The following is a 20,034-nucleotide window of genomic DNA, read 5'->3' on the forward strand; positions in this document are numbered from 1 at the left end:
CTATTTTACCCAGCATTTTTTAGTGTGTATAATGTCAGTATATACACACACACACACACACACACACACACAGTACTCCAATTGGGATAATGTTTTGAGTGTATTCATAAATACTTTACTTTAAAACTTTTTTGTGTAAAAATAAAACCGTATAAGCATTACAGAATGGCATTTTACTTCTAAATTAAAATGAACGGTGAGTACTTCCATCATGATCAAGATTTTTATTTGGGTCCTCATACATAAATTCTAATAAATACAAAGTTATACATAAATACTATTTATACGTAATTTTCCATATCAACTGAAAAGGGTGTAGACTGGAGCCTGAGTTTATTTGATCTACCTTTTTTTATAATACTAATTTTGCATAAGTCCTACCTTCTACTTCCACTCCTAAATTTAGTCTATACAACAAACAAACAAACAAACAAACACAAACTTAGTTAAGACAACATTTCTTATATGTGTCCAAAGTATAGGCTACATTTATGCGATAAGGTAACTTACACTTACATTGTACCATTATTACATTATTTTTCCCCATGTTTACAGTTGTTTCCATTTGTACAGCTCTTCAACAGAGCATCAGCAGCGGCCAATAGTCTCCGCCAACGCAGTGACGCAATGACGGACCGCTGCTCCTTAGAATAAAACGAAGCGGGGAAGTGAAGCCTGAGCAGCACTGCAAAATGTTAGATTCCCTTGCTTTGCTGTTGGAGAAAACCTTCCTTCTTGCACATTTTCACTTTTTCAGCACAACTTCATCTAAACAAGAAAGATGCCCAGTACGCCGCGAGGAGAGCTCCTATTTCCAGCGCGGGGATCTGCTGGAGGTTCCTCGCACTTTGTTCACTCATTTTGGGATTTTTCTCGGGGACAACAAAGTTGCACACCTAATGCCTGACATACTGCCGGTTCTGACGAGCAACACATCTCAAATCCAGAAAGTTGTGACTAATAAGAGATTGCTGCTCGGTGTGATCTACAAGTACGCCTCGATACGGGTCGACACGGTGGAGGATTTTGCCTACGGATCTCTTATTTTGCTCAACACGATGGATACTACCCTGAGAAGACAGCCGCTGGCCGCTGAGGAGGTCGCCAGAAGAGCTGAAAAACTTATTGGTCATATTCCGTATAGCCTTCTGTGGAATAACTGCGAACATTTTGTCACGTACTGCCGCTACGGGACAGCGGTCAGCCTGCAGACAGAGCAGGTAAACACGGTTGGCTTCTTCTGCACGTTTTCCTTGAGAGTCGAAGAGTGCATACTTCATAACCACAGCCTGTAGAGACACTTAAAAGTTAATAATTAAATGTTACCAATTTATTGACTTTTTTCTTTGGATGTTACGCACAGTTATACATTAGCAAGATTCGTTTAAAAATAGGTTTAGCAAGATTCATATAAACATACAGATGAAATGCAAGTTTGCACACGGATGATAAGAATTTTTTTTTTTTTTAGTTTAAATATTTTTAGACGTAATTTATGGGTTAAACGGATTAATTCATTTATGTAGACTATATAGCTTAAAGAAATTAATGTTAAAAAGGAGTCGGTGACGAATAAAGAAAAGACATTCCCAGAAATGAGAATATTTTTTTATATACAAAAAATATTTATGAATTTAAAAATGTCGAAAATGTAAGTAAGAAATGTAAGAAGAGTAGTGTAACAATCAAAATATTTTTAATGATTTTTTTCCACATTTTTAAGAAGTTTGCTTAATATGCTCCATTTGACTTAAACAAAGCATGCCTTTTCATGAAAGGTTCAAAAACGTTTTTTTCTTTAATTATTATTACAATTTTATAACTTCGGCAGTCCGATCTAAAGGAGTCGGCTCATGGTTTTCTTGTCACATGACAACAAAATGGCTTCCTGCATTTTGTTTTCCTCACTCTGACTTTAAATTAGCAAATTAACGTTTTTAGTAATGTTTAATAATAATATATATTTTTTTAATTACTTCTCTGTTATTTGTAATATTATTAATATACGTTTTTTTTAATTCAAATAATTTACCTATTTTACCAAATAATTTACCTCAACTATTACCACAGTTAGCTTTTTATCTATTGTTTACTTTAAAGGAGACATATTATGCCCCTTTTTACAATATGTAATATAAGTCTCTGGTGTCCCCAGAATGTGTCTGTGAAGTTTCAGCTGAAAATACTCCACAGATGATTTATTATATTATTTTGAAAATGCCTATTTTGAGTGGAAGCAGAAACACGCTGTTTTTCGGGCCGTCTCTTTAAATGCAAATGAGCTGCTGCTCCCCGCCCCCTTTTCCAGAATAGAGCTGCAATATACTGTAAATAAATCAATAAATCCACTGCTCTGTTGTCTCCTCTGAGGCTGGGACGGTAAATAGAGTTCTGTGCTCATCTGTGCAGCCAATTACAGAACAGTTAGCATGTTTTGCTCAAACTTTCACCATGGCATTAGAACTGGTACACTGTAGTCGCTTGCGAAAACACAAAAACGGCGCTGTGGGTGTAAACTTACAGGTTAAGGGGCGGTAATATTATAATGAGGTCCATTGGCTATGTCTGTGGTTCCCAACCCTGGTCCTTGAGGCACCCCAACACTGCACGTTTTGCATGTCTCCTTAATCAAACACACCTGATTCAGGTCATCAGCTCATTAGTAGAGACTCCAAGACCTGAAATTGGTGCATCATAAGGCACGTTTCCATTAGCCTTCAAATTGCGCAAATTGAAATTGCGAATTGAAAATATGCTTAATGGAAACGGCGTCATTTCGCAATACTTTTTTTAATCGGCATTTATAAAATATCGCCAAAGTTTTGCGCAAATCTGTAATGGAAACGCGCCTATAGAAAGGAGACATGCAAAATGTGCAGTGTTGGGGTGCCTCAAGGACCAGGGTTGGGAACCACTGGGCTATGTCACCAAGGGAGCAAAAAAGAAAAAGACTTCCCAAAACAAAGTTACTGGGATAATATTTTTCACGTTTCCTTGGTTGGTAGATGCACTGGGGACCTGATTATAGCACTTAAAACCTGGAAAAGTCAGATTTTCATGATATGTCACCTTTAAAAACAAAAATGTTCAAATCAACACCTTAATGAATTTCTTCTGATTTATTTATTTATTTTTGTCCAAGAGGTGTATTTAGCTATTTTTGTACGAATAAAGTGCTACTAAAAGAAAGTGTTACTAAAAGCTAGGGTTGAGATCTCTTTAAGATGCTTTTCTGAAATGCCAGAGATAGGCGTTAGTGTTGGGCGTTTTTCTTTCTACCTCTCTTTAATTCATTGCTTCCATCTCCAGTGACAATGTATTTTCATGTCATTTAGCTGACCTAGAGCTAAAATCTGGGTCATTTTAGCGCAAAAAGGAACAACAGCTTCTTTCAGTGGCAAGAGGGTTTGGGGAGATGCGAGCCCCCAGAAAAACATAGCAGCATGTCTCAAATGTGAATGACTGTTTTTATTTCTTTTAATGCTCTGAATCTCATCGATGCCATCTCTTTCCCTCAACAGTTCTGTGAAAGTTTAAAATCAGTGATCCGGGACCAGAGGAGTGTTCTTCTGACCACTGTCATCGGAATGCTTTCCATGTTTTTTCTTGGAATAGCGCCGTCCACCGCACTTCCAACCTTTATCATTCCTTTCATCTTGTGGATGGCTGGATGAGAGACACTTCAAATCTAAACCCTTACGAACTATTTAATGTAGAAAAAGTTTGCATTTTTGGCTTTATTATAGAATGTCACTGCAGAGATTGTTGTCACTGACAGTTGTATTTTTTTGCTATTGATAACTTAATCTTTTTCATTATTTTTACCTTCATATATTAACATTTAACTTTGTTGTAAATTTTTTATGACACCCTTTTTTGAAAACATACTGTACTGTTAACAAGTAAATAAATGTAAATTCAAATGATAAAATTGTGTTTTAAATGCTCTTGCCTAATTAATGCAAATGAGCTGCTGCTCCCCGCCCCCTTTTCCAGAATAGAGCTGCAATATACTGTAAATAAATCAATAAATCCACTGCTCTGTTGTCTCCTCTGAGGCTGGGACGGTAAATAGAGTTCTGTGCTCATCTGTGCAGCCAATTACAGAACAGTTAGCATGTTTTGCTCAAACTTTCACCATGGCATTAGAACTGGTACACTGTAGTCGCTTGCGAAAACACAAAAACGGCGCTGTGGGTGTAAACTTACAGGTTAAGGGGCGGTAATATTATAATGAGGTCCATTGGCTATGTCTGTGGTTCCCAACCCTGGTCCTTGAGGCACCCCAACACTGCACGTTTTGCATGTCTCCTTAATCAAACACACCTGATTCAGGTCATCAGCTCATTAGTAGAGACTCCAAGACCTGAAATTGGTGCATCATAAGGCACGTTTCCATTAGCCTTCAAATTGCGCAAATTGAAATTGCGAATTGAAAATATGCTTAATGGAAACGGCGTCATTTCGCAATACTTTTTTTAATCGGCATTTATAAAATATCGCCAAAGTTTTGCGCAAATCTGTAATGGAAACGCGCCTATAGAAAGGAGACATGCAAAATGTGCAGTGTTGGGGTGCCTCAAGGACCAGGGTTGGGAACCACTGGGCTATGTCACCAAGGGAGCAAAAAAGAAAAAGACTTCCCAAAACAAAGTTACTGGGATAATATTTTTCACGTTTCCTTGGTTGGTAGATGCACTGGGGACCTGATTATAGCACTTAAAACCTGGAAAAGTCAGATTTTCATGATATGTCACCTTTAAAAACAAAAATGTTCAAATCAACACCTTAATGAATTTCTTCTGATTTATTTATTTATTTTTGTCCAAGAGGTGTATTTAGCTATTTTTGTACGAATAAAGTGCTACTAAAAGAAAGTGTTACTAAAAGCTAGGGTTGAGATCTCTTTAAGATGCTTTTCTGAAATGCCAGAGATAGGCGTTAGTGTTGGGCGTTTTTCTTTCTACCTCTCTTTAATTCATTGCTTCCATCTCCAGTGACAATGTATTTTCATGTCATTTAGCTGACCTAGAGCTAAAATCTGGGTCATTTTAGCGCAAAAAGGAACAACAGCTTCTTTCAGTGGCAAGAGGGTTTGGGGAGATGCGAGCCCCCAGAAAAACATAGCAGCATGTCTCAAATGTGAATGACTGTTTTTATTTCTTTTAATGCTCTGAATCTCATCGATGCCATCTCTTTCCCTCAACAGTTCTGTGAAAGTTTAAAATCAGTGATCCGGGACCAGAGGAGTGTTCTTCTGACCACTGTCATCGGAATGCTTTCCATGTTTTTTCTTGGAATAGCGCCGTCCACCGCACTTCCAACCTTTATCATTCCTTTCATCTTGTGGATGGCTGGATGAGAGACACTTCAAATCTAAACCCTTACGAACTATTTAATGTAGAAAAAGTTTGCATTTTTGGCTTTATTATAGAATGTCACTGCAGAGATTGTTGTCACTGACAGTTGTATTTTTTTGCTATTGATAACTTAATCTTTTTCATTATTTTTACCTTCATATATTAACATTTTACTTTGTTGTAAATTTTTTATGACACCCTTTTTTGAAAACATACTGTACTGTTAACAAGTAAATAAATGTAAATTCAAATGATAAAATTGTGTTTTAAATGCTCTTGCCTAATTATAGCACAAAAACAGGCTAAGATATTTAGGGCCTGAGCACCGCAGTGCACGCCCTTCAACGAAATTGGAATTGCTCAGTTGTTTATTATTATTATTATTCTCCAAAATGAATCACATTTTTGAGGGCTTAGACATGCTCGAAAAAACTTACAAAAAACAAAAAACCTACAAAAAAGTCTCTTGGAGCAAAACCCGACACCGGGTTAATAATAATAAAACAATAATTTTAATCAGTTTTTGCTTTTGTGTTTATTTTCTGAGCTGTTTACAAAAAGACAAACATCAATTGTTTCAATTCAATGCAGCATGTCTCAAATGTGAATGACTGTTTTTATTTCTTTTAATGCTCTGAATCTCATCGATGCCATCTCTTTCCCTCAACAGTTCTGTGAAAGTTTAAAATCAGTGATCCGGGACCAGAGGAGTGTTCTTCTGACCACTGTCATCGGAATGCTTTCCATGTTTTTTCTTGGAATAGCGCCGTCCACCGCACTTCCAACCTTTATCATTCCTTTCATCTTGTGGATGGCTGGATGAGAGACACTTCAAATCTAAACCCTTACGAACTATTTAATGTAGAAAAAGTTTGCATTTTTGGCTTTATTATAGAATGTCACTGCAGAGATTGTTGTCACTGACAGTTGTATTTTTTTGCTATTGATAACTTAATCTTTTTCATTATTTTTACCTTCATATATTAACATTTTACTTTGTTGTAAATTTTTTATGACACCCTTTTTTGAAAACATACTGTACTGTTAACAAGTAAATAAATGTAAATTCAAATGATAAAATTGTGTTTTAAATGCTCTTGCCTAATTATAGCACAAAAACAGGCTAAGATATTTAGGGCCTGAGCACCGCAGTGCACGCCCTTCAACGAAATTGGAATTGGTCAGTTGTTTATTATTATTCTCCAAAATGAATCACATTTTTGAGGGCTTAGACATGCTCGAAAAAACTTACAAAAAACAAAAAACCTACAAAAAAGTCTCTTGGAGCAAAACCCGACACCGGGTTAATAATAATAAAACAATAATTTTAATCAGTTTTTGCTTTTGTGTTTATTTTCTGAGCTGTTTACAAAAAGACAAACATCAATTGTTTCAATTCAATTGTTAAAAATGTATAGTTTACAATTGCACTTTTATTTTTACAATTTAACTCTTTTTTTTCAGTGTTAACAAGTAGTTTTTGAAAATTGTTAATTCATTTTTGTCTGTTCAAGCATAAGAGTTGATTTTATTTAACCAAGGGAATTTGGAAAAGTTCTATAATCAGTAATTCATGTTAAGGAATTATATATCGCCATTGCCGCAACATTTGTTCATTATATAAGGAGCATGCCTTTCTTTGTTACAGAAATAGAAAACCTTAGGTAATTTAATCCACAAAGTGTGAGAAAGTCATTGGGTAACTATGAATTGTTTGTTTCATTAGGCATGTGATGGAGTTTATTTTTTTTTCTGAAAATAGCTCTGGGTTTGTAATCCTCAAGCCCCTCCCCAGTCTGCCTCAAGTGGGATAAAACCTGCAGGTGTCAGACCGTCTAGAATCTCACCACATCTCCAGGATGTTTCCTCTACAGTTCCTCAGCCTGTTTTACATTGCTATGGCCACAGACTTTGAAGACAAGAAGAAGAAGCAGCAAGTGGTCCAATATGACATCTCCATGTACAACAGAGGAGATCTGCTAGAGGTCCCTCGAACTCTTTTTACACATTTCGGAATTTATCTGGGGAACAACCGTGTGGCTCACCTCATTCCTGATATCATGCCAGTCTTGACCACTGACAAGAATGCCCTTGAGAAAATGGTGACTAACAACAGGCTGATTTTGGGTGTGATAGCAAAAAGAGCAAGTGTCCGCGTGGACTCATTGGAGGACTTTGCGTATGGAGCAGAAATTCTGGTCAACCACATGGACAAGGTGTGCAGTCGGTCTCCGTTCGAGGGTGAGGAGGTCGCTAAGAGAGCCGAAAAGCTCTTGGGCTCCGTGGTTTACAGTCTGCTGTGGTACAATTGCGAGCATTACGTCATGTACTGCAGATATGGCACCAGCATGAGCTTTCAGACCTACCAGGTGAGATTTTTCAGGAGAGAAAAAGGGAGCAAAATCAGCAGTCTGTGATATTCTATCAATCAGTAAATATGTAAATCAAAGAGGTTATCAGATATTGTTGAAATAATTCACCTGAAGCTCAGTGGTATTTGTAAATCTTTACATTTTATCAACAATTTCAGTACCAAGAACTTCAGTATTCAGTACCAGATTTGACTTTCTTAGGTTGGGTTGCTGAATAAACATGTATTTTTTAAATGTAAGACCATGTCAACTTGAATTTATGTAATAAAAGTAATCCAAAGTAAGTAAGGAGTCTTAAAATTCATGAAGCATATAGTTATTTGCCCCATCTATATTGCTACTTTCAATCAATTAATGTGTGACGTGGCTGAGGATACTTTTTCAGCCACATTGCATTGACTATTTACCTGAAACTCTTGGAATTAGGATGAAAATACATTAATTTGCATTGTAATGTTGACCAGCTAGCTGGTGAACTAGGTTAAGGATGTGTGGCAGCAGCACTAATTCCGTTTCAAATGAGATTACATGCAAAAATCAGGTTGAGAAATTTACTGCGATTGAGAAATAAACCTCTTTTGTAAGGTTGGTGAATGAATGTGCAGGGCTGAAGTAAATGTGAATTGGAATAACTTAGTCAAATATATCTGTTTACATAGTATATAGAGTCATTCAGGTCCACAAAACTTTCAGTTCACAAACAGGTAAAAAAAAAAAAAAATCTATATCACTATATGTGAGCTGGTATCAGTATTTTCAGTTAAAACAATGTTTAATGGTTCATTTAATGTTTTGAAATAAATATCTGAAAATTCAATATTATAACCAAGATGTGGAAGAGGACAGGCAGACATCAAACATGCATTTAAACTATCTGACCATTGACTTTTATGGCATTTTTATCATATTTATTTATATTTTGATTCAGTTGCTCCAGCTGGATTTGAGCAAGAATGTTAATCTGCAGATTCCATGGGAACAGGCTGTAATCTCTTTGAAACTCTTTCAATGGACACACACACACAAACACATAATCTCGCTTTGTTTTTTGTTTTTGTCTAAAGAAAGATTATGATATTCTAAGGGCATGCATAATAAAAACTAACCACTCTCCAACTGTGGTGAAAGCATGATTTTGCCACAAAAATCTAAAATAGGCTCATCAAAGGAGAATTTTTTTTTAGGCTGTGCAAATGATCTAATTTCCATTAGATGAAAATTAACCATGGAAATCATGAAATCTGTGGTGGTAATTTTGAAAATAATTATGCATTTAGGCATTTAGTAAAATTCCACCCAAGCAACACCAAAAAAACATTACTGTCACCTACACTGTAAAAAAAATTCTGTAAACTTTACGGTAAAAAAACGGCAGCTGTGGTTGCCGGAATTTTACCGTAGAAAATACGGTAGCAACGTTTTAGGTTTTAAATAAAATTTACAGTTAAATACCGTAATTTCATTAACTGATATAATATACCAACCTATTGAAGTACTGAAATATGTTTTGTGATACACTGATAACCACCAAATGCAGGTGGTGATGAGAAAGTCACATGATGAACCAAAGCCCATCACAAGCAGCTTTTAAATAATAACATATATAGAAGGTGCACAGTGTCAGTCACACAAACGCCATCATGGTAACACACATGAAACTGAAATAATGCAATAAACATTCATTTAACAACATTAGGTGTAACACACAACCCTAATATACAAAACTGATAAGAAAAAACTAAGAAGAAACATAGTTATTTCAACGAAAAAAACATCAAATTTGAAATGTAATGCAGGGAATTCTGGGAATGTCAATTTACGGTTATTCACTGTAAATTATACGGTATTTTTCACTTCCAAAAACAGTATACTACCATAAAATTTATGTCCAATACATGTAATTTCCAATACAGTTTTTCACCGTATATAGTAGGGGAATTTACCGTTAACCATTTAACAGGTTTTTACTGTAGCATTTTTACAGTCTTTTACCGTTAAATTCACAGTCATTTTTTACAGTGTAGTGTTAAAGAGAGACTCAAGTTCCTCAACTGACGTTTCTCATTTTTATTTGTCAAATTTTTTTTGATTCTTCTGAATGCAAATGCTAAATTTTTAACTTTGGATTTCTTTGTTTTCTCCTCAACAGTTCTGCAAAGCTGTGCGCAAGATCGCGTGCAGCAAGACAAGCTCTCTTCTAAGCTTTCTGTTGTGCTTGTTCATCATGTTTTATATGGAGTCTGTGTCCATCTTTGGAATTTTACCAATGCTTATCATCCCCTTCATTATTTGGATGGCATCCTGAAGTGGACATTTCATTTTATTTTATTTTATTAATGAGTTCAAAATAGTGCTTTATTATCCTGGGGCACCTCTTGGAAAAAAAAAGAAGGTAGTAGCTAAATTAAGTTTTATCAGGAAAAAGAAGAATTTTTGATTAAACCCATATAAGGATGTGATCTTTCCAGTGCTGTCATGTTAAGGCACAGCAGATAGATACTTTATTTTCTTACTGTTTGTTGTGACTTAAAATAATGCCATGTCAGTAGGCCTATTAAAAAATTAAAGAAGAATTAAAGATGATCATGTACTGTACATGCTTATTTATATAATACTTGAAGGTACTTTAAAGAATTCCATGGTATATTTTGTAAAAGCCATGGTATGTTAGTTAATGTAAATAAATAAAGAATAAAATAAATAAATAAATGCCATATAGCCTATGACAATTTGGTTCTGTCTTCTCACTGGACAATGCACAAGTTCAGAGTGAAAAAAATATCCCTGCTTTTCCTCAATTTTGACAAACACTTTTTCTCTTGAATGTTGAAAAGTGAATTGCAAGTGTAAAGTGTAGATCAAATGAAGCCCTTCTGCGGAAATACCCTGCAGATCATTGGTTGAAACCCGACTGTCAGGTAAATAGCGTTTGAGCATCGAACCGTCGATCATCGAGCGTCACACGAAGTTATCCCCATTTTTATACGTTTGTTAATTCATTGAGTGGCCAAAAGGTAAGAGAAGCGGTTTAATTAACGTTAAATCAATATGAGTTTGAAGATTAGTTCTAATGTTGCTGACATAAGTGTGTCACACATTTCTCAGATCATAATAGTATTCACATGCAGCTTGGTATATAACATATAATCGACTAAAAACACTTGTTTTGGTCGACTTTACAGGTTCCCGCTCGTTTAAATGGTCTGGCTGTCCTGTTATCATTTAATACGACGAACGTTTTTACCTCAAAATTTTGACTTAGATTTTTTTGTCACGAGTATCGAAGTTTTTATATAATAGTGATTTATTAAAATAGGTCGTATTGTTATTATCATAAATAAATAGACATTAAATTCGTATAAGACCGTATATTTTGTTACGTTACTTGAAAGATATAGTTATGATGCTAACTGTGCAATTATGCTAGCTGAGCTGCAAAGCTGCGTTCCTACGAGAGCCTTGAATCTCACAAGTCATCACATGTTATCAATAAATAGAGACATTTGTATGTAACGCCGTACAGTTTTCCTACATAGTCCGCTTATCTACAGAAATATACGTACGTCATTTGAAGTATGATAAATGAAAGGCGTCGAATGTGATAGATTTGAGAGAAAACTGACACCACGATTTTCTTTGGTAGCACTGTTTTCTGAAGTGGTCATGGATGAAGGCAGCACCAGTCAGCAATCTGATAACAGTAAGATGGACAGCTCTAAAGAAGCTGCTCTTTTGGCCCTGATGGACAGGACAGGCTACAGCATGGTTCAGGAAAATGGTCAGAGAAAGTTTGGTGGTCCACCTCCAGGTAAACTAAAAAAATCTTACTGTACATTGCATTACATAACATTAGCTAGATTCTTAGTTTTCTGTGTGCTATGTTTCTATAAGTTCATAGGTAAGTAAATAGGGTGAATGTGTATATATTGTATATATAAATCTATTCTTTTTGGCTGACATCATCTAGTCCACGTGAATACTGTGTTAATAGGTCACATGGGAAGGGAAAATAATGTTAAATGGATAATTCTCCCAAAAATGTCTCTCCTCAAGTCATTTCAAACTGTATAACTTTCTTATATGGAAGTTACATTGAAGAATATTGGCCACCAAACAGTTTCCCATTGACCAAAAGGTTCCAATTGACTTCTATTGTATTTTTTGTCCAATCAATTGATGTCAATGGGAACTGAAACTGATTGGTTACCAACATTCTTCAAAATATCTTCTTTTGCATTCCACAGAAGAAAGAAAAAAGTCAGCCCCCCCAGCTTTGCACATTTTGGGTGTCTCCCTCATCTAACACACTTGATTCAACCCATCAGCTCATTAGTAGAAACCACAAGACCTGAATCGGGTGTGTCCAATAAGGGAAACACAAGATGTGCAGTGCTGGGGGGGCCTCCATAACAGGTTTGAAACCCCCTGTTTTAGGCTACTATTGTAGTTACATTTGTCTTTCTAAATCTCTAAATCCCGGGACAAAGTATTCACAATTAAATACAAATTCACAATAAGCTTAAAGGGATAGTTCACCCAAAAATGATTTTTTTTTTTCATCATTTACTAACTCTCATGTTGTTCCAAATGGTATGAATTTCTTTCTTCTCACACAATGAGATATTTTGGTAACCAAACAGTTGTTGGTAGTTGTTGGTAATCATTGACTTCCATAGAATTTTTACCATACCATGGAAATCAGTGGCTACCTGCAACTGTTTGGTTACCACCTTTGCAAAATCCAATCAATTCAAGATAGATATAGTTCAAGCTCCAACCCGTGCTTTTTCTTGATTAATACCATTACATATCATATTACGGTCCTAAAATGACCTGGAAATGCCATTTCACATTGACTTTAACATTTAACAGTGTAGATTTAGATTGATTCATAAGTATATGATTTGCAAGTAGCCAAAGTTTAAATTGCTCCACTTCTCATGATATATTTAGCTTTATTATCCTGTATCATAATTTACCATACAATGTGCAAGAATATTCCTGTAAAACATTTCTATGTTAAAAATTAAGACTGGAATGATGTAATACAAAATATTATTTTATGTAGCATGAATTAGTGGTGTTCATAATCATTCACTAAAGTTATGTCTCAGGGGGCATATTTCAGAAACTTCCTATCTTAGGTCTGAACTTGATCATTTAATTTAGGATTTTTCACAAATTCGTAATACAGAAGCAAATCTTAACTTGATTTAGGATTCTTATCTTATCTTACAAAATTGTATCTCATGTCTAGTTAGGAAATCTTAAACTGCTCGATCGAGTTAGACACTGACAGGTCTATTACCAAGCAACCAACTACGCGCAAGCTGCTGCTGAGGCAAACATCAAATCAAAATGGAGAAACAACGGCCTGCTTTTAACTTGCAGAATGACTGGTAGTGCTCTGTGACAGCTCATGGGACTCTGTAATGTTTGTCGCAATTGGTCAACTCTATATACTGTATATAGGCTCTATGTATATATATTTTTATAGAGTTATATCTGTCTGTCTATATGTAGCACTGTGGTCCTGTGAGGCACGACATTTGTACGTCTGCACATATGGCGGATTGACAATCACTTGAACTTGAACTAACTGCAAAATCATGTGTGGTGGGAGTTTGTAATTATATACAAGTATTTTATCATCAAAGAGAAACACATCTTTTGGATCCTTCAAAAGTCTCTCCAACATCAAACTTCGCTTCTCTTCATCTTGTATGATTAATAAATGTTATGCCGTTCTTGAAAAGGGCTAATGTAATGTGTTTTTTTTACAGTTGGATTTCAAAAAGGTTTGAAGTTGTGACACCAGTGGGGTTACCCTAAAGTTAAGACCGTTTTTAGGATTTTTTTGCGAGTTAAGATGCTTCTGTAATACCGTTTTCTTATCTGAAGTTAAGATAAGATAATGCACTTAGGCAATGGTGTTCTGTAATAGCTTTTGTCCTAAACGAGGTCCTAACTGAAATTGCCATGGTTACCTAACAGATAAGATTCTAAAGTTAAGATCTTTCTGTAATACGCCCCCAGGTTGGGAGGGCCCTCCTCCTCCAAGAGGTTGTGAGGTGTTTGTGGGTAAAATCCCAAGAGACATGTATGAGGACGAGCTGGTACCTGTTTTTGAGCGGGCTGGTCGTATCTATGAGTTCCGTCTGATGATGGAGTTCAGCGGGGAGAACCGTGGCTATGCCTTCGTCATGTACACCACACGCGAGGGAGCCCAACGAGTCATCCAGCTCCTAGACAACTATGAAATCCGGCCCGGAAAGTTCATAGGAGTATGTGTGAGTCTAGACAACTGTCGCCTTTTTATCGGCTCCATCCCGAAAGACAAGAAAAAGGAGGAGATCCAAGAAGAAATGATGAAGGTCAGTATATCACACAGCATATTAGAAACTACACAGAACTCGTGGCCTAATGGTTAGAGAGTCGGACTTGTAACCCAAAGGTCATGGGTTCGAGTCTCTATACAGGCAGGGATTGTAGGTGGTGGGAGTGAGATCTTCCACCTTCAATACCACGACTGAGGTGAGACCCTTGAGCAAGGCACTGCCCACTGCTCTGGATGTGTTCATGAGTGTGTGTTTGTTCACTACTCACAGCTGTGTGCGTGCACTTAGATGGGTTAAATGCAGAGCACAAATTCTGAGTATGAGACACCATACTTGGCCACATGTCACCACTTCACTTCACTAAAACAATATGAAATATATTGTGTGAATACAATATGAATTCATATACAATATGAAAGGAATACAACATGAAAGACATTGTGTTACACCATCTAGCACCATCTAGTGAAAGAAAAGAAATTGACTAATTACATCACAGAAGCAATAATAAAACAGTTAGTTATTATTGTTTCTGTTATAATGTCTAATCGTTTTTATATTGCAATTCTATGTCCAGGTGACTGAAGGGGTCATGGATGTGATTGTGTATCCCAGTGCAATGGACAGGATGAAGAATCGTGGCTTTGCCTTTGTTGAGTATGAATCCCACAAAGCAGCTGCCATGGCTCGCAGGAAACTCATACCAGGTGCAAAAGCACAGTAGAAATATATATAAAAAATGATTTGTGGTTCTTTATATGGCAAGCATCACTATTTCTATTGCTCATACTTTTGGGGTCGTATTCGTCAAAGAATCCTGAAAAAATTTTGTGATTACACAAAAATATCAAGCAGCACAACTGTTTTCAACGTTGATAATAATAAATGCTTCTTGAGCACTAAATCAACATATGATTTCTGAAGGATCATGTGACACTGAAGATTGGAGTAATGATGCAGAAAATTCAGCTTTGCCATCACAGGAAAAAATTACATTTTAATATATATTTAAATAGAAAAAAATGTTTGTACAATAATTTCGCACAATATCACTGTTTTGGATCCAATAAATGCAGACTTGGTGAGCATAAGAGACTTCTTTAAAAAACATGAAAAAAAAACTTATTTATACCACACTTCTGACTAGGGCTGGGCGGTATATCGAGTGTACGATATATCGATATTTTCTTTATAAGCGATTCGATATGAGGCAATACCGTTTATATCGATATACAGTAGTGTGATACGAGCGCATCTGAAAATATAGCGGAGGACACAGACTGAGCTGCTGTGGAGAAAGTGCATAATCCAGTTTGTTCTAAACATGTGACAAGCTTCATATTTAGGCCTTTAAAAACTGGTAAGACATAGTATAGTTTATAGTTTCGTTTCGCATATTAGTTTAAGCGGCTCGGCCAGTCATATTCTCTGACAGAAAGGCTGCGTGTGCCGCTGACAGAGACACTAGGCTACTCGCATTGTTTAATGTGTTTGAGATGTGCTGTTTTCCTAAATGCATAACTTGCATTTCACAGGTATGTTCTCCATTTGTAAATATTAGAAAGTCATGGAAATATTTCCATTTTGCTGTCAGAAGTGCATGAGCCTTCTGCTTTGGGATTCTCCGCTAAACTTCACACAGACTTCAGTGAACGAGCGCCGTCGTGCGCATGCGCGCCAAACAGACGGTGCTCAATTAAAAAGGAGCGCAATAATTCTGACTAAAATATACATTTCGCTGAAATATTTGTAGTTGGACAATAAATGTGACATGTAGAATTTTAAACCTACAAATAAGTCTATTTTTATGATAGCACTGACTGTAAAGTGACTGTAATGGGGTAATCAAAATAGCCTAACACAACTCTGTGCTTTTATTCTCATTTATTTTAATTTTTAGTTTTGTGAATTTAACTCTTTCCCCGCCAGCATTTTTGAAAAAAGTTGCAAGCCACCGTCCGCGATTTTGATGATTTTCACTAAAATTTGATGGCCTCCAGAATATTTTGCTGTATGAATATTTGAATATGCAATACACCAAAATAAAGATCAATACACCAAAAAAATCTGTTTTATTCTAGCTTAAAGCATTCTTTTTTTATCAACACAACACTAAAAATGCATAATTTTGAGCAAAAAGGTGAGAAAATCATATTTTTTTTATCAATCAAAACTCAAGTTGACAAACATACGTCACTTTTAGAATTCGTATCAAGGGCATGTGCTGCTTCAGTTAGGTTATTAGTGCAAAATAATGCGGCAAGACGTGCATCCAAATGAGAGCGAGAAAGACCGCGAAACTAGACGTTTCTTCTTATATTAACTAACGTAGCTCAGTGAACAATTAAAAAAAAAACATAGACCCGGCCAGAACAAGCGGAGTGATACAAAATTGTGAAAGGGCGTTCCTGTAGCGATACCAGTACAATATCTCACGGTTCTCAACCAATCAGATTTGAGAACCAGAACGAACGGTTGTATAAAATATAAATATTAAATACTAAATAAAATTGTAAAGTTAAAGGATACAGATTTTTTAAAATACAAATACAAAAACGAAAATACCGAGATATATACCGTATATCGCAAATCGGCCAAAAAATACAGAGATATGAATTTTTGCCCATATCGCCCAGCCCTACTTCTGACCACTAGTGAATGTAATGACAACTTTTCACAATTCAGATTTCAGATTCCCAATGGACAGTCCCTTCCGCAATCCTTCATTTTTATATTTCAATATATTTTAGTTGATTCAGGATACAGCAGATTATGGAAGTAAAACAAGTGATCTTTGCTGTGAAATCCATGGAAAATTAATTAAAAATAATTCACGTATGTGATATTTTGTAATCAATTTTATTTCAGACAGATAGGTGGCTGGAGAAGCATGGCAAGATACAAACTTCATTGATTAGTGATTTAGTTTTGTGTCTGAACATACTACCCATGTCCACTGTAGACATGGTGTATTCTGGGTTATTTTCAACTTAATGGACAATAATTTTGACCCTTTTTCTTCTGAACAGGAAACTCATTTACAGTAAATAAACTTAAAATGAAAACCTAGAAAGCAAACAAGCAGCACTGTTTATATACTTTTATTGAGGGAAAATCTATGAGGGCCTGACAATGAAATGTAATCATTACACTTGTTAGATCTTTTCACCAACATGCAACTTGCTGTGTGTCATTGTCGTCTTGATGTTTCAGGAACATTTCAGTTGTGGGGTCACACCATCCAGGTTGACTGGGCCGAACCAGAAAAGGAATTAGATGAGGAAACCATGCAGCGAGTGCGAGTCCTCTATGTTCGTAATCTCATGTTGAGCACCATGGAGGAGACGCTTCGCTCTGAGTTCTCACGCATGAAGCCTGGCTCTGTGGAACGTGTTAAGAAGCTGACGGATTATGCCTTCATCCACTTCTATAACCGCGAGGATGCCCTAACCGCTCTTGAGTCCATGAATGGGAAAGTTATAGATGGTTCGCCCATTGAGGTGACTCTTGCTAAGCCTGTCAGCAAAGATGGGACTAAAAGATCTGGGTTGCGGAATAGCTATGGTGGAGTGGCAGCTGCTGGAAATTATGGTGATTCCAACTTCTTGTTCCAGAGCAGAGATGACGTGACCATCGGCTTGGGAACAGGAGCAGTAAGTGATGGGTTAACTGTGCGGCCCCTCAGCCTGCCGCCTCACTTGGGCAGCCCGTATGCAGTAGACTTAGATCGCTGTGTGTATCCGTTCCTACCCGGATCCACTGTGGTCCCAGTCAGCCTGAACAGCCTGAAGTCCAGCCAGCTGAGCTCAGCTGTATCATTGCTCGATTACTACTGCCACAAGAATGACTGGTCTCTGCCGGAGTATCATCTCTACACCCTAGCCGGACAAGAGGGGAAAATGCTGCTCATCTACAAAGTGGTTATCAGCAGCACCAGGAGCAGCTTCATGCCTGATAAAGCCTGCACCATACTGGAGGACGCCAAGGAGCTTGCTGCTCAGAATGCACTCTGGAACCTGGGTTAGTTTATTTCAATTGTTTTCCAGTTTCTGTAGTTTTCGTTTCTGTACAGCATTCTATACAAATTAGGAGTGCACTGATATTAAAATTCTGGTTGATGCATACAGTATAAGATGATAATTACTTTGATGTTATGGCTGATAGTTTGACCAATCATAAAATTCTACACTTCTGTTTTGTCTAAATATATCAAAACTATAACATTAAAAGCTAGTCATTTAAAAACATAATTTTAAATGCACTGAATGTAGGCATCACAACATTATAGCGTACAGTACAAAGAATGGATATTTGTTTTAAGATTTGCCTTTAACAATGTTATTGAATTATTAGTGCTTTTAAAGTTGTAATTTTTGTGAGCGTTAGATGACTAAATAAAAACAGGCAAAATGAGCATGCACAATTATAAAACTTGAGGTCAGCAAGTTTTTAAGAAATTAATACTTTTATTCGGCAAAGAAAATTAAATTGATCCAAATTGACAGTAAAGACATTTACAATGTTACAAACTATTTCTATTTCAAATAAATGCTATTCATCAAAGAGTCCTAAAAAAAAAGTCACAGTTTCCCAAAAAATATTTAGCAGCACAGCTGTTTTCAGCATTGATGATAATAATGTGATGATAAAATCAGCATATTATAAAGATGTTTGAGGAATCGTGACACTTAAGACTGGAGTAATGGCTGCTGAAAAATTACAGGAATAAATTACATTTGAAATGGTCTTACAATAGAAAACAGTTATTCTAAGTTGTAATAGTATTTTACAATATTAATGTTTCATGATATATTATGATATATAAAATAACATGAATAAATGCAGCCTTTATGAGTGTAAGGGGCTTCCTTTAAAACATTTTTAAAAATCTTACAGACTTTGAATGGTATTGTACATATCAAATTTCGGCTGATATCCAAAATTGATGTGTTACAGATGCGCGTTAACAGTTGTTTTTCCTGCGTCTGTTTGTGTAACAGATTGCTCTATCAGTTCCCCCGGCTCCCCTGTGAATGTTTCTCCTCCTGCACCTTCTGGCTCTGGTTTCCTGTCCTTTGGATGTAGGTCTGTGCCTTACCCAGCATACCCCATGTCCTCCATCTCACCTCCCCTACCCATCTCCTGCTCCTCTGCCCAAAGACTCTTCATTCCCAACCAGTCATCCTTCCTGTAGTCAAGCCATCCAGTATTTGTGAACTTACTTTTACTGTGTTTCTTAAACGTTCATATGAGTCGTTTTTTAAAATAGTTTCACTGACTTTTTAGTTTAGTGCTGTTTCGGCCAGATGACTAGCAGCATTGGCAAGATTTTTTTCTCCATTCACATATTATAACATTCAAGCCACTGTTGTTGTTTCTTTACCTGAGTATTTTATATATTCTGTTTGGGTGTTTAGTTCCCTTTTTATTCTTAAGAAGTAAGTTATTTACTTGTGTTAGACACAGTGTTTGAATAGAAACAAAATATACAAACTGTTATGCTATTAAAACGAAGAAAATGGATGCATATTCTTAATAATGCGATAGTGGGTTGGTAATGTTGCGCGTTCAACTTTGTTACATTTCCCTGGCAGATTAAATCTCATAATTCCATTTGGATTGTTTATTTTTTATGGACTTAAAAAGAATGTTAATGATTATGCTATAATGACCAAAAATGTTCAAACATTATATCCACTTAGTCAGCCATTACATTAAGTTAGTGTTTTAAAGATTTGTTTATTTTGCACTTGGCCTGTTTGCCAGTCGTCCTCGAGTTGTACAGATACATAGCAACATGAATGCAGTGTCATGCAGAAGCAAAACTCTTCATTATGATCTCAACATGCCTGCCTTCATGATGTGACCTGCTCCATGTAAGATAAAACAGCTTTATTTAGGCTTTTATAATTTTAAATCTTTTTAAACAGTTCCTCATGTGTAATACTTTTAGGCACTTTTGAG

General features: G+C 36.2%; 3 protein-coding genes across 5 annotated transcripts; all 3 read left to right on the plus strand.

Annotated features, from left to right (window-relative positions):
• Window positions 1–523: 523 nt before the first annotated feature.
• Window positions 524–3,692, plus strand: LOC107590728 (lecithin retinol acyltransferase-like). The gene is made up of 2 exons (XM_016279638.1): window positions 524–1,220; window positions 3,522–3,692. The coding sequence occupies exons 1-2, from the start codon at window positions 693–695 to the stop codon at window positions 3,672–3,674; spliced, it is 681 nt and encodes a 226-aa protein (XP_016135124.1). The 5' UTR covers window positions 524–692; the 3' UTR covers window positions 3,675–3,692.
• Window positions 3,693–7,193: 3,501 nt separating this feature from the next.
• On the plus strand, window positions 7,194–10,052 carry LOC107590773 (lecithin retinol acyltransferase-like). The gene is made up of 2 exons (XM_016279676.1): window positions 7,194–7,729; window positions 9,882–10,052. Exons 1-2 carry the CDS (start codon window positions 7,220–7,222, stop codon window positions 10,035–10,037), a joined length of 666 nt encoding a protein of 221 aa, XP_016135162.1. The 5' UTR covers window positions 7,194–7,219; the 3' UTR covers window positions 10,038–10,052.
• Window positions 10,053–10,656: 604 nt separating this feature from the next.
• On the plus strand, window positions 10,657–19,659 carry LOC107590774 (probable RNA-binding protein 46). Of its 3 annotated transcripts, none has more exons than XM_016279678.1 (6): window positions 10,657–10,746; window positions 11,376–11,540; window positions 13,769–14,106; window positions 14,648–14,777; window positions 17,284–18,090; window positions 19,071–19,659. In XM_016279678.1, exons 2-6 carry the CDS (start codon window positions 11,396–11,398, stop codon window positions 19,262–19,264), a joined length of 1,614 nt encoding a protein of 537 aa, XP_016135164.1. In that variant the 5' UTR covers window positions 10,657–10,746; window positions 11,376–11,395; the 3' UTR covers window positions 19,265–19,659. The 3 variants fall into 3 exon arrangements, with proteins under 3 accessions (XP_016135164.1, XP_016135165.1, XP_016135163.1); XM_016279679.1 differs by lacking the exon at window positions 10,657–10,746 and adding an exon at window positions 11,136–11,291; XM_016279677.1 differs by lacking the exon at window positions 10,657–10,746 and having other exon boundaries at window positions 11,136–11,540.
• The last annotated feature ends 375 nt before the right edge of the window (window positions 19,660–20,034 follow it).

The sequence above is a fragment of the Sinocyclocheilus grahami genome, unplaced genomic scaffold, assembly GCF_001515645.1.
Source record: "Sinocyclocheilus grahami isolate Dianchi unplaced genomic scaffold, SAMN03320097.WGS_v1.1 scaffold132.1, whole genome shotgun sequence".
Taxonomy (NCBI): Eukaryota; Metazoa; Chordata; class Actinopteri; order Cypriniformes; family Cyprinidae; genus Sinocyclocheilus; species Sinocyclocheilus grahami.

What these genes read in the sequence shown, in the direction of transcription:
- LOC107590728 (XM_016279638.1), top strand. Translation starts at nt 693, where the DNA reads ATGTTAGATTCCCTTGCTTTGCTGTTGGAGAAAACCTTCCTTCTTGCA. An exon ending in TCAGCCTGCAGACAGAGCAG is followed by an intron (nt 1,221 to 3,521) that starts GTAAACACGGTT and finishes TTCCCTCAACAG; the next exon opens with TTCTGTGAAAGTTTAAAATC.
- LOC107590773 (XM_016279676.1), top strand. Translation starts at nt 7,220, where the DNA reads ATGTTTCCTCTACAGTTCCTCAGCCTGTTTTACATTGCTATGGCCACA. An exon ending in TGAGCTTTCAGACCTACCAG is followed by an intron (nt 7,730 to 9,881) that starts GTGAGATTTTTC and finishes TCTCCTCAACAG; the next exon opens with TTCTGCAAAGCTGTGCGCAA.
- LOC107590774 (XM_016279677.1), top strand. Translation starts at nt 11,315, where the DNA reads ATGAAAGGCGTCGAATGTGATAGATTTGAGAGAAAACTGACACCACGA. An exon ending in GTTTGGTGGTCCACCTCCAG is followed by an intron (nt 11,541 to 13,768) that starts GTAAACTAAAAA and finishes ATACGCCCCCAG; the next exon opens with GTTGGGAGGGCCCTCCTCCT. An exon ending in TCGCAGGAAACTCATACCAG is followed by an intron (nt 14,778 to 17,283) that starts GTGCAAAAGCAC and finishes TTGATGTTTCAG; the next exon opens with GAACATTTCAGTTGTGGGGT.